General features: G+C 35.8%; 1 protein-coding gene and 1 pseudogene across 3 annotated transcripts; both read right to left on the reverse strand.

Moving 5' to 3' along the window:
• Positions 1-2,054: 2,054 nt before the first annotated feature.
• Positions 2,055-6,509, reverse strand: LOC132049915 (fructose-bisphosphate aldolase 1, chloroplastic-like; annotated as a pseudogene).
• Positions 6,510-7,783: 1,274 nt separating this feature from the next.
• On the reverse strand, positions 7,784-13,216 carry LOC132049914 (uncharacterized). Of its 3 annotated transcripts, none has more exons than XM_059440890.1 (4): positions 13,064-13,216; positions 10,369-10,615; positions 9,520-9,627; positions 7,784-8,585 (listed from the first exon to the last, which is right to left on the reverse strand). In XM_059440890.1, the coding sequence occupies exons 2-4, from the start codon at positions 10,533-10,535 to the stop codon at positions 8,000-8,002; spliced, it is 861 nt and encodes a 286-aa protein (XP_059296873.1). In that variant the 5' UTR covers positions 10,536-10,615; positions 13,064-13,216; the 3' UTR covers positions 7,784-7,999. The 3 variants fall into 3 exon arrangements, with proteins under 3 accessions (XP_059296873.1, XP_059296874.1, XP_059296875.1); XM_059440891.1 differs by having other exon boundaries at positions 10,369-10,931; positions 13,064-13,183; XM_059440892.1 differs by having other exon boundaries at positions 10,369-10,862; positions 13,064-13,154.
• Positions 13,217-13,462: the final 246 nt, after the last annotated feature.

Consider the following 13,462-nt stretch of genomic DNA (forward strand, 5'->3'; position numbering starts at 1 on the left):
CACATATAAACTCATTACTCACCTATTTTCAATCTGCAAAATATCACAGCCATGTATAAAATATAACAATATAATGTTCCAGAAATTAAAAAAAAAAACAAAGAGTCTGAAAAAACTCACCTGGCGTAAAAGAAGACAAAATCAGTGGGGTTAGAGAAGTAATGATTAAATTTGTGTTGCTTATCATATGGTTTATAAGGATTTTTGAAAGAGAAATAATCATGATATCTAATCAAAGCTAAAAAAAAATGAAAGCTTTAAGTACCCATATATGGGATTTAATACAGAAGTTAATACAAGCATTTTGATCGAGGCCTACTCCAGATGAAAGTCCTTTTTTTACACAGGTTGTCCTTCAAAAGCACTGGTCTTTAATTTTACCCCTCAAATTGGTGTTGTTTAATTTTTGTCATTCGCCTAATAGCCAAGATTCTGGATTTGAACCTTAGCTCAGTTAAAAAAAAAAAAAACGCAAGGCAGAGTTTTGCATGTAAGATAGAGTTTTGTAAATGTTCTTTTATATTTTGGCTTTTAAAGGTAAAATTTTACCTTGCTAATCTAAACTTGTTAATAAGCACAAAATCATTTTTTTTTAATTGAGTGGGGATAAAAGTAAAACAGAAGGATTTTAGCCACAATGTTAAAGATTTTAAATTTGAAACAAAAAATTTTTTATACATAATAATACTTGTAAAAATTTTTTTATTTGGCTGCGAACATACGTGGGCTTGAATGGGCCATAAAAGGCTTTTATTAACCCATAATCAAAAAATGCAACAAAAAATAAAAAATGGAAAAAAAAGATGAGAATGAGGTCAAACCACGTGTTTAAGTATTGTCAAACCTCTCTCTCAGTTCAAAGGAGAAAAAAAGATAAATGAAAAAATCACCGGTAAAAAAATTGTCCGAAAATCACCTTATTTAAACAGCTTTATATTTATATATATAGATGTGATCTTAGTATTACTTATTAGTATTTTATTTAACGTTTATATTCTATTACTTTGAAATAAATAAAAGTTTTATATATTCGAATGTTTTAAAAATAAATAATCTAAATTATTTAGTTTCACATCTTAATATTCAAAACTTATTTTAAATTACAAATTTCATATGTCTTCAATCTTAATAAAAAACAAATTAGGCCTAAGTTGGAAATTCGAATGACTAATGTGGTTGTGAGTGCCGACTAGCAATGGTGGTGATGAGTAATGATGGTGGTTGTAGGAAGTAGCTAATAGTGTTCGTGACCGGCAATAGTGGTTAACGATGGTAGTAGTTGATCTACTTTTGGTACTACATATGGATGATCAATTATTTTTAAATGTCATCTTGATTACTTGTTTAACGTGGTGGTGGTTGATTACTTTGAAATAGTGATTGATGGTTGTGTGGTAATGGTGGTTAGTGGATGTTGGGATATGTGTAGCGAATTAATCTTAATCTAATAAAAACTATGGACCATCAAAAGAAAGGAGTTATCAAGAATTAGAAGTGGACAAGATGGATTGCTTGCTTTCAAACTTAGAGCCCGTTTGGATTGGCTTATAAGTTGGTCAAACCAGCAGTTAATGGTGACTTATTTGGGTATTTGACAAAATAGAAAAGTGATAAATTAAGTTAAAAAGTGCTTAAAATAAGCCAAAACCAAGAAGTTGCTCAACCCCAATTTTTTTTTTTTTTGGTTTAAAAGCCATTATGGTTTGACCAACAACATTACCTTTTTATCCCTTATATTTTCTATTAATTCCAATATTACCTTACTTCTAAAAACCCTAGAACTTTTATCCAAACACGTGCTTATTTATAAAATAACTTTCGGCACTTAAAAAATACTTTACTTATGCTTAAAAGCCACTTTTTTTCAGCTAATCCAAACGGGCTCTTATAGGGGAGGAGGATATACAATGTCATCCTCTTAGGGTCATTATTGAAGATTATCGATATTTGTCGGAAGTAAACTTACACCACTATTTGGAGGCAAATAAATTTGCAAATTTTCTGGGAACAAAGGTCACAAACATGCAACAGATTTACCAATCTGGGAAAACGTATCCAAGAATATGGTGTTTTTTCTCCTTGCAGATGAACAATATTAAGAAATTTATTTAGTTTTCCAATGTACCAAAAAAGTAGTGTATGATTTATAAATAAAATACTACTTACTAACTAGTTTCAATCAGCAACAAAATATATATTAATGTGGTTAGAAAGTACAAATAATCAATATCACAAACATACTCTTCTCCTTAACTGCACTGATCACAATTTTGCATTCCTCAGCTACACTATAATCATCTAGCTTTTTTTCATTGAATTTTCATCACTTCTTCGTGTTCAGGACTTTGATGCCCTTAGTATACATAGCCCTTAACGAACATTCCTTGTTTAGCTTCGTCTGATTCCTTCGCCAGTGTATTTGCCAAGCTGAGCAAGAGAGTTGGCCTTAGCCCTGATAAGCCCTGATAAGCAACGCGTCTTGAGCAGCCTTCACGTTCTCAGGGACTCCTCCCCATGTCTTCAAGCAAGTGTTTTGAAGCGCCCTAGAGTCGGAGAAAGATACGTGCCACGGATTTGGAGATTGGTTCATGGCATTCAAGTTGAAGGTAGCCTCAACTTCTGATTGTCCACCAGATAAGAACTGTTCAAATCCAAACAACACTGTACTTGTTAGCATGAGTTAAAGTAATCTCCTACCTTGTTTAAAAGTTTATGTTGTTTTTCACCTCACAAGTTCACTCATGTTTTGGTCTATTTACAACTTATGCACTTAAATAAGTTGAAACTTCTCTAGTGATGATAATCACTATGAATTTCCAAGGAACTAGCTTAATTCAAAATCCCAAAATCCACCAAAAGCATAGGTTTCTATGGTTCTTAATGTATTTTTTATATGCTTTGACAATGCATACTAGTAAATTCAAAAAGTATTCTGTTAGTTGATAAAAATTTGTTTCCAATAAGCATTAACAATCATCTTTATGTCTTTTAGAAGCCCATGTAGAACTTGAAATTGAATTTAACTTATATACTCTTAACGGTTTAAGTAATTTTTACGCTATCAGTGTAATAACCTATTGTACCAGCCAGCAAGTAGTTGCCTTATTATCATGGAAACTCGCTACACTAATTACGGACACTTACATCTTTTAAGTGATTTAACAGTAAAAATTCTATAAACTGTCCGTGTATAAAAGTTAAACTCGATTTAGTAACAGTGTAAAAATGAGGAGCAAACTTGCCATAATTCCAGGGACAGCCACGGGAATTCTTCTTTGGAGGAGCTTAAGAGTATAATCAGCAACTTGTTCTGGAGTGGCTCTGTCTTTGCATTCTGCACCAGGAGTGACCATACTAGGCTTAGGAGAATACCCTCAAACATGACATTGTTCTCAGCTAGGTTAAAAAAGACCTCGGCCCAAACTTTTTGCGCAACCTCAAAAATCCAGTCAATGCCATGGTCACCACCGAACAAGATTTCTGGCTCCACAATTGGGACCAAACCACTGTCCTGAGAAATGGCAGCGTAGCGAGCCAAACCCCATGCTGCCTCTGTAACTGCTAATGTAGATGGTCTGTTGGGAATGCTCACTACAGTACGCCTGAAATTACCAAAAATGTTAAGCATATCATCATATTCAATAGTTATAAGATAAAGGGCCTTTTTCATTTTTGGCCCGTGGGCCAAAATTAATTACGGACGCTAGCCAAAATGTATCAAACTCACAGCCTGATTATATGTATATTTTATGTATATGATACGTATATTAGAATATTTTATGTATATTTATACATAACCTATACATTACTGGCTATTATTCTTTTGAGCGGTCGAAAAATGTAGTTATCCCACAGATTTGAAAGCATATAGAAAACAACTCATTCTTAAAGGTTGTTACTATTTGGCAAAGCCAGCTCCTTGTTGGTAGTATGCAGCAGTGCGAGAGGCGAGGCCATCAAGACCTTGGCACCATGACTCATCATCTGAACCAGCAAGAAGCACCAAACCCTGTTTTTATCAAATAGTATAATATTGTTAGGAGATCAATTTGATATAGATGTAGTTGAGACCGAACTCTTTTGCTAATTAAACCAAGCTTGAAACATGTAGTCAAATGCAATTCGATTCTAAGCAACTTGACTTGTTAAACACATACCCGGAATAATCAGCCTATTCAAGCTCAGCTAGTATCAACATCAGCTAATCGGTCAACTGTGACTAAATTCTAAACTAGTTGGGCTGATAATATGAACTAATTATGATCAGAGGATTTATTATAATCAAAAAAAACTTCACACTAGCTATCAATCCGCTGCAGTCTTCCTCGTTTATCCAGTTTTACAAAAGTATCATCCCAACTTACGTGGCTACGAAAACAAAGTTATGTTCCAAATCTCGAGCCTTATCAAACTTAAACTAAACATGAACACCCTAATGTTTGCTCGGCTTGATCCCAATGATGCATTCCCCCTTCAGTAGTTATTACTCCATCCGTTTCATTTTATATATGGTAGTACCGTTTGATGTCACATAATGAGAGAGTTTAGGCACACACCAAAAGCACCCTTATAACTTATGGTTTTGATGTCAAGACAGTTCTGTGGGTATAAAAGCATATCATTAATAGTAAAATGGGAGGTTTAAAGTTAAATAGTTTCAAATATATACAAAGGTGTTCTTGAATAAAAAGGAAAAAGTGTCATATAAAATGAATCAGAGTGAGTATTAATTCATTGTTCCTTTTTCTTTGTAGTTGCTGGTGCAAGGCTGTTTTCATTTTTGGCCCGTCAGCTGAAATTAATTACGGGCGCTAGCCAACACTTATTATGTATATAATATGTATATTATGAGTATATTTATACTTAAGCTTATACATTTGCCAACTATTATTTTTAAGGGCGGCCCAAAAACGTAACTATTCCGCAAATAATATATATATATATATATATACACACCTTGTCAACTTTGATACCAGGAACAATGTTTTGTTAAACAAGGACATCAACCATTTTGCGGCCATCAGTTTTGGACTGGTAGAGTGTCACCTCGAAGAGAATGGCACCGGAGATGTACTCTCCTAGACCTGGAGCTGTCACAATCAATGATCTGTAAGCTTAGCGGTTAACCTCAGTGTTCTCTAGCCCAATGGAAGCCACACGCTTTCCGCAGGTAGCATTTGACTCGTCCTTTGCCAATATTCCACACCCTGGCGATGCAATTGTTTTCTGCACATTACCATACATAGAATAAGATCATTGTTAATTAGGACTAGTACATTAGTCCTTGAGTTAACTAATTCTTTGACATAATGTACATCTTGCTGACTTAATTTGCTTTTGACGAAATTTATTGAGTTGTAATAAAGGAATAAGGAATTAACAATATAAACTGACAGTGTAAAGAACTTTTGCACTATCAATGTAATTTGATCTTTTGTAGCAGGTTGCCTTCTTTATTTTCCTTGTAACTAGTTCCACATATTATGGATAGCTAACTGTAGTTATCTTTTAAGTGACCTAACAGCGTAAAACTTCTATAGTGTTTAGTCTGAAGAAGCTAAACTCAAGGACTAAATGGCCGAGTTAATTTATATACACTGCAGTGTAAGAACTGCTACAATATCAATCTATTTTAACAAGTAGCAACTTATTTACTGCATTTTTTAGATAACCAAATTAAAATTACTATTGACATAGTAAGTCATAATAACAGAATTATATATTGTTATTTGTACAACAGTTAATGGAGTAATGACACTTACAGCGGTCTTAACGAGCTCATCAGCATAGGAAGAAGCAGCATGGACAGTGAGAGAAGGGGCAGAAATAGGGTGGCAGTGGATTACTGAGACGGAAGGTTGGCGAAGAGTTTTGACCCTTAATGAACTCAGACTTGTCAACAACTGGAGATGACTTTAGCAGAGATGCTGAGGCCATTTTCTTTGGTCTTTTTTTAATTTTCTCCTCAAAGCAAATGTACTCTTACTTCAAGTACCTTATCTCAGCGTTCTCTTCAAGTCTCTCTCAAAATTCTCAAGCAATGCCAAATTTATAAGTGTGCTAAGATTGCAAGTATGTTTCACCAAATTAAGGATATCTCGTTTGAGGTTGTCATGCTTTGAACAATGTCCACTTGCTTATGTCCTTTTTGGTGCAATTCAAGTGGTTATGATGTATGGAATTATTTCCACATCGTAAAGGATTCCCCACTATGCTATCATGGACTTTTCAAGTTATTAAACCTGAAATTTTTCACTTGCTTTCTTGGAGTTATTTGAGAGTTGAAAGTGACATCACAAATATGATATACTAGATTACAATTTAAGTTGGTTTGCTCAAATTAACACCAGTGCCTAAACGTGAGGCTCTGATTAGCAGTCCTGTTAGTAATCAATGTTAATGGTTCTCATTCTTTTTCAGTAATGGCTGATTAAACTACAAGCTCATGAGTTCGACAAAATCCAGCTTTTCAAGGTCAAATGTTGTATTTATGTGAAAATATCAACTATAGCTAGTAATGGCTGATTTAACTAATTCATTCTTTCGAGAATTTACTTCCCAAAAACAGAATATAAAAGACCAGTAAATAGAATACAACAGCAGTAACTAAAGTATGGACTTTGAACCACTGCAGTAACTGAATACCAATCTGCTGATCCGTAAAGAAACAATTAAAAAATATCAAACTGCTGAACACTAAATCTGCTAACCCACAGTTTCACTTGAAGTTTTGAAGGTCCCTCCAGAGGCTGAATGTTGCGTTCTAAGGAAAATGAGATCATGGGTTTTAATTTAGAAAGAAACGGGTCAGATTATTTAGGGGCCGGTTGGGTTTAAGAAATGGGTGGGTCTAATTTTAAATTAAATAATATATGTGGCAAATCAAAATATGCCACGTGGCTGTTTTGAAGTTGCAAAGTTAAGATTGTTAGTTTAAGGAGTATTTTTGAGGCAAAAACAAAGGTTAAGGATATTTTTAGACCAAAAGGTGAAAGGAAGATATTTGTAAGCCATTTCCCATACGTTAGAGGTATTTTTGGCCCTTTTCCGTTGATTTACTACCTCGGCTCCCTCTAGCCCTTTATCCCATGCTATCAAAATTCAAGACACATATGATCAACGTACGACTACAACCTACAGACTTTTTAGTGTAGTAATATTTGTTTCAGCATATCCCTGGGGTCATTGAACCTGGCAACTACCAAGACTGCATCACTCTCAGTAGCTATCCGCCTTCGCCTGAATCACTAGTAAGACAACCCCACTATAGTAAATTGATAAAAGAGGAAGAGAAACCATCTCCCTTCTATTTAACTCTAATCTATTGCATGTAGTTCAAATTGCTGGGAACAAACGCAAATAACAGAAACTACTACTACATTTTGTTGGGCATTTAATCTTAGTTCCAAAACTCGTACACTAGGGATGACCAATTGAAACAAAGAGTGTTGAACGTGGACAATCGGAATAATACTACAGTAAAATCGCACCAATTTGTCCACGACACATCAATTATAAGTAAATGCACTGGGACTAGCACATTTATACTACTTATTATATTAACAACAAGCAGCAGCTACTTTTGGGGAATTGCCTGAAAACATTCTACCATGACGCAGAGAGCACTCCTAGGTGAATAAGCAGTAAATCTCCAACATGGCCACCAACAAACCATCAAGAATCAACAGCACAAATACCAAGAAGAAAAAAAAACAAAAACAAAAAAAAAAAAAGCAAAATATTGGATGCCCTCATCCTTCCTGCAGCTAGCAGAATCGCCAAATAAAATGCAAACACCTCACTATGGTCACATTAATCCATGTTCATAATAGTAGTCTCATCATATCCATTCAAAAGATGTAAAGACGCACACTCAAAGCAACTAGTTTCAAAATCCGATATTTTCTGGAAAAAAAAATGTCAAATCTCATTCAAAGAGATAAGCAGAACAGGATGTGATCTCAAGTCAACCCTATTGATATGGCATGGCTTTTATCTTTCAGTACCTCCTGGGAAAACGGTCCATATACCCTCCACGGTCCATAAATCTTCCAGAGTCCATAAACCTTCCAGAGGGACACTCATATGCTAGATGTCCTCTTCCCCCACAGTTGTGACAGATCATCAATGCCATGCAATCTCGACTCATATGGCCTACTTGCTGGCAGTTTCGACATACAATGTCGCGATATCCTCCACCTCCACCTCCACCAAAATGACGAGCTCCACCACCCCTTTCTTCAAGAGCACCAGCCTTGGGGCAATCTCTAGCCAGATGACCGGATATATTACATAAATTGCACACAGGATCATTTGGACAATCACGTGCCAGGTGACCAGTCTTCCTACAATTTTTGCACGCCTTGTCATTGGTGCAGTCCATTGCAATATGGCCTTGCTTGAAGCAGTTATTGCACAGCTTCAGGTCACCGGGAGGAAGGGGAGGAGCCGTGCAGTCTCTAGCACGATGTCCTGCCTTTCCACACGTGTGGCAGATACCTTCATTTGGACAGTTTCCAGCCATATGCCCTGGTTCTCGGCAATTCCAACAAAGAGATTTTGTGCTGCACTCTGAGGCAATATGCCTGTTCAAATATTGGAGGCAAAATCAAAATTAAAGGAGTAATAAATATCACTGACCCCAATTCTCGGAACAACCATGGTTGAGAGCAATGATTAAATAAAATAAATACACCTCAAAAAAGGTGAATGAATGAATAAGCAATACATGTATCAGGAAAACCAAAGAAGGTAGTCATTTTATTAAGCAACTTGTAAATATCAGCAGTATGTTGCACATACATTGCATTTAGTTTTCTATACAGATGTCCGTTCCCTTTTAAGACAATACTCGAGCTCGAGTCAGGATATTGTTGGTTACCAAGTATACGATCTTGTGTTTGCTTAGTGTTTCATGTTATAGTAGTGATCCTCTGTAAGCAACTAGTATGTACTTGCGGTTCTAATAAAGTAACTTGTTAAATTTGATTGTCTGATTATTTAAGTATTTTACAAGCTAAGTACTAAAAATTACTTACTAATATCTCATTTTTATATGTTCCTTCCTTACGATGTAAATGGCTCAAGTTTTCAGCAAAGCATGCCCCGCTCTGTGCACTAGATTTCAGGATATCTTTCCCCCTTAGGTACCTGTAAGCTAAGACTATTCAGTCTGCTGCCCTTAAAAGGATATCAGGGTATATCTTGCCCCTTACTTACCTGTAAGCTAAGACTATTCAGTGTGCTGCCCTTAAAAGGATATCATATCTTGGCCCGTAGTTACCTGTATCAGATATCCATACCGGACTGCTGTAAACTGGCAGAAAGTGATGCAAACAAATGGGATGTGCAAGCACATATAGGATGGCAATATAACAGCATCATTAGCAGCCTCTATGATTCAATTTTAATCTGTTGCACAACAGTTTCTCCAGAACACATTAAGTAAATGCAATAGCAATGCTTCAGCTTTCCAGGTGAACAAGTAGTTAATTTAACACAGGATATTCCAACACTTACCCCGGGAGACCACAATTATGGCATATGGCAACATTGGGGCATTCCCGAGCAAAATGGCCAGGACGTTTGCAGTTCTTGCAGAGACCGCTCTGACTGAGACTGCTCTGACTGCAAAATAAAAATAAAAAAGTAGTGATGGAAACCATGAGAAAAGAAGAAATCTTTCCACCAAAGAGTCAAAAATTGCGTACTCCGAATGTTAGAGAGAGTTAAAAAGCAGGTAAAATAGTACACTCCAAGAAATCGGTGTATTATAATATATTTTGTTTCCACATTTCTTGTGAACTCATCGGAGGAATATATGCAAATGAAACTTGAGGTATGAGGTAGTTAAATTTGTTTAAACTCTGGCTACATAAGATCCCAAACTTCACTAGTAAAACGAAGTAAAAATAGTACTATAACAGGAACATACTTTTTCAATGAGAAACCGAACAAAATCCACTTTAGCTGATAAAAAAATATAGACAAGGTAAAAATTGAGCACAGTCAGTCAAGGGATACTGATTGTCCAAACTTCACACTTGGAACATTTGGTTCTTACGGAAGTCTAATCAGCTTCCAAACAGCCACGTCATGTGTAGTCTAATTATTAGTCTAACAATGATGGAACACCATTACCCCCATCCCCCTTTTTAGGATAAGGTAGCAGTGCAATCACAGGGAAATATCTTGAACAGAAATGTAAATTCAGTTCAACACTCCAAACATGCATATCAAAACACCATTCCACGTAATATAGTAATTCGCCTCCATTTCCAAGTCAAACAGACCCAGATCTCTTTGCTTCCAGCCAGCAGGTGCTAGAATGAGAATAGCTAAACATACAAATGATTAAAACCAGAGAACCTGTAACCCCGACGTGGCTCCCGTCTATATGGTGCATCACGGTAGGAGAACCGTTGTGTACGGATTTTGCGATCCATTGGGCTCCTGCTCCTGCTCCTGCTGCCAGATCTCATATTCATTGGGCTCCTGCTTCTGCTTCTGCTTCGGCTTCTGCTGCCAGATCTCATAGTCAAAACCACCACAAATAAACCACCAAAAACGACCAGCTAAAATATCACCACAACACCACCCAGCTGCTGCCTCCTCCCTGTCCACCACAACCACACATCCAAGACCACATCAGTCCAAATGAACCTTTTTACTGTACTCCTTTGATTTTAAATACCAAATCCAAACACCACTACAGAGATATTATTCAATATACAAGCACCAAAAGCTTGTTGATTCAGGACATCATCTCCAGCTACATCCTCATAAGTACAGTGCATATCTATTGTGACACACACATGCCAGCACCAGCACATAATCATTAACCACTAGTTATCATATAACAGCTGACAATAGAGTCCCAACTTCAAAGACATATGGAGATGGTTTCCATAGCTGACAGAAAGCTCAAATGACTGTTGATAGAAGCAAAATCTTTTACCAGAAACAGCAATTAATTGTGGAGTACAGACAAGTTAAATTCAATAATATATTGTGGAAATTAGAGTTATGAAACTAGATTTTTATTGTCCCAATCAAATGCCATTTTCCTTCTTTTTAATAAATCAAATGCCATCTTCCTTCTTAGATTTTGGTGATAATAACAAGAGACTTCGGTGTCGAGCCAAAACCCAGTCCCAAATGAATAGCTCCTGAAATTCCTTTATTTTCTATATAACCCTAACCCCCAGTGTAAAGCTACTACTCCCTTTGCTTCATTGTACGTGTCTTAGTTTGAGTGGGCATGAAGTAAGAAGTTTAAGAATGTAAAGAAGACTTTTGAATCTTGTGGTCTTAAACTAAAGGTGTTTAACATACAAAAAGATGCTTTTTGAATCTTGTAGTATTAAACTTGCATGCAATTCCTATAAAGAATTAAGGGTAAAATGGGAATGTTGAAATTAAGAAATTACGAAATATAAAAAGGTGACATTCCTTTTGAAACGGACTAAAAAAAGAAAGTACAACAACATACCCAGTGTGGTCCCACAAGTGGGGGAGACTAAAAAAAGGACAGATAAATTGAACAGGAGAGAACATTGGTTTTTACCAGCTAGTATTTGCCTTTTTTCAGATAAAAGACCTACCACCGTTTGCCTTTTTTACTTGGTATGTTAAATTTAAGAATATCAACCCGAGTTAAGTTTATGTCATTCACGGAGAGCTAATGATAGAAAGGAAATGAAACCACTACTAAAAGCAAGCATCAAGAAACTCTGCACGCTTTACCATAGAAGCCTCGCAGAAGTATGTGGATCTACAATTTAACATATAACAGCTTATAAATCAACTATCTGCAACATCACCATTCTCACCCTAATAATTTTCTACTAATGATGCTAAACAAAAGGTTACAACAGTTTCCATACACCCTACCCATCTCACTTCAAAGAGACATCAGATTCCTACCCTTGGATATCTGTGTACATTCTTCAATACCAAAGCTCTTCGCAACTCCATCATCTCTTAACTTGAAAGGCTATCTGAGTGATGCCATCGTTCTTCTTTTTTACCTTTTTTTTAAATGAGATACGGAATGGACCCATTACATCAAACTTATACTGGTTTGAAAGAGTTCCCTTTCAGCCTTTCTATTTCTGGTAAGTACCAAAAGTATTTATTTCTGACTACTTCTCCATTTTGTTTAAAAAACGAAAAAAAGTTAACTCTCTATATCTCAATCAGATAGTCCCTTTCACTTTCCAATGGTCAATCTTCAGTGTGTGATTGGCAGAAAATAACTCATCTGTAAGAAATTTATGTTCCAACATGACCCAAACAAATCCGGGTTAAGAACCACTCCAGCTACAATCCACCAACGAAACCTAAATCAATCAACTAACTAAGCATTAATCGCAAACAAGTTTAGATCTCCGCTATCTGAAAATTCCCTTTTTTTTTTGCGCCCATTTCACTCCAATACTGATAATTAATTTATCTTTCATAGAAAAATTAGGGTTTGATAGGACCCCAAATAAAAAACCCGAGAAACATTCAAGGATGTAACTGCCCCGATAAAATTGAAAATAGATACAGTAAAAAGGCACTCATTAAAGAGTAAAATAAACCTCAAAGCTATCGAAAAATAAATTTAAAAAATCCACCATTTCGTGCCCATTTCATTTCAATAGTGTTAACTAATCCGTCTTTCATAGAAAATTAGGGCCCCAAATAAAAAACCCTAGAAACATTCAAGGATGTAACTGCCCCGATAAAATTGAAAATAGATACAGTAAAAAGGCACTCATTAAAGAGTAAAATAAACCTCAAAGCTATCGAAAAATAAATTTAAAAAATCCACCATTTCGTGCCCATTTCATTTCAATAGTGTTAACTAATCCGTCTTTCATAGAAAATTAGGGCCCCAAATAAAAAACCCTAGAAACATTCAAAGATGTAACTCCCTAACAAAATTGAAAATGATAGTAAAGAGCTTTAACAGAGAAGATACAGTACAAAGTCATTCATTAAAGAGTAAAAATAAACCCTAAAGCTAATCGCATAAAGGGAAATAAAAATAGAAAAAGAGAGAGAAAAAAGATTGAACCTTAAAGAGAGTGTGCTTGTTAATAATAGATCTGGTGCTTAAGGGTAGATTTAGGGATGTTGCAAAGTGCATATGAGAGAAAAAGAGGGTTACGAGAAACAAGTACAAAGCAATAGATAAGGCGAGACGAAGGAAATAGCTATTTCAAGGAAGGGTTGCCCGAAAGTTGCTGTAATACCCAATATACCCTTTGGTTTTTTCTTTTTTTATCAAATTGGGTAGGGATGCAAATGGAAGGGTAATGAGCTCACAAATGCCTACATCAGAGGGGTGGTCTTGACTTTTTGGCCTCAAGTTAAAAAACAAAAATTGAAAAATAGTCTCTGCTTTAAAAAGATTCGCTAGACAAAGATGCCCGTTCAGTCGTTGGGATATTTCAAGACGGTAAACATGTTCAAT

This window comes from Lycium ferocissimum, chromosome 3 (genome assembly GCF_029784015.1).
Source record: "Lycium ferocissimum isolate CSIRO_LF1 chromosome 3, AGI_CSIRO_Lferr_CH_V1, whole genome shotgun sequence".
Lineage (NCBI taxonomy): Eukaryota > Viridiplantae > Streptophyta > Magnoliopsida > Solanales > Solanaceae > Lycium > Lycium ferocissimum.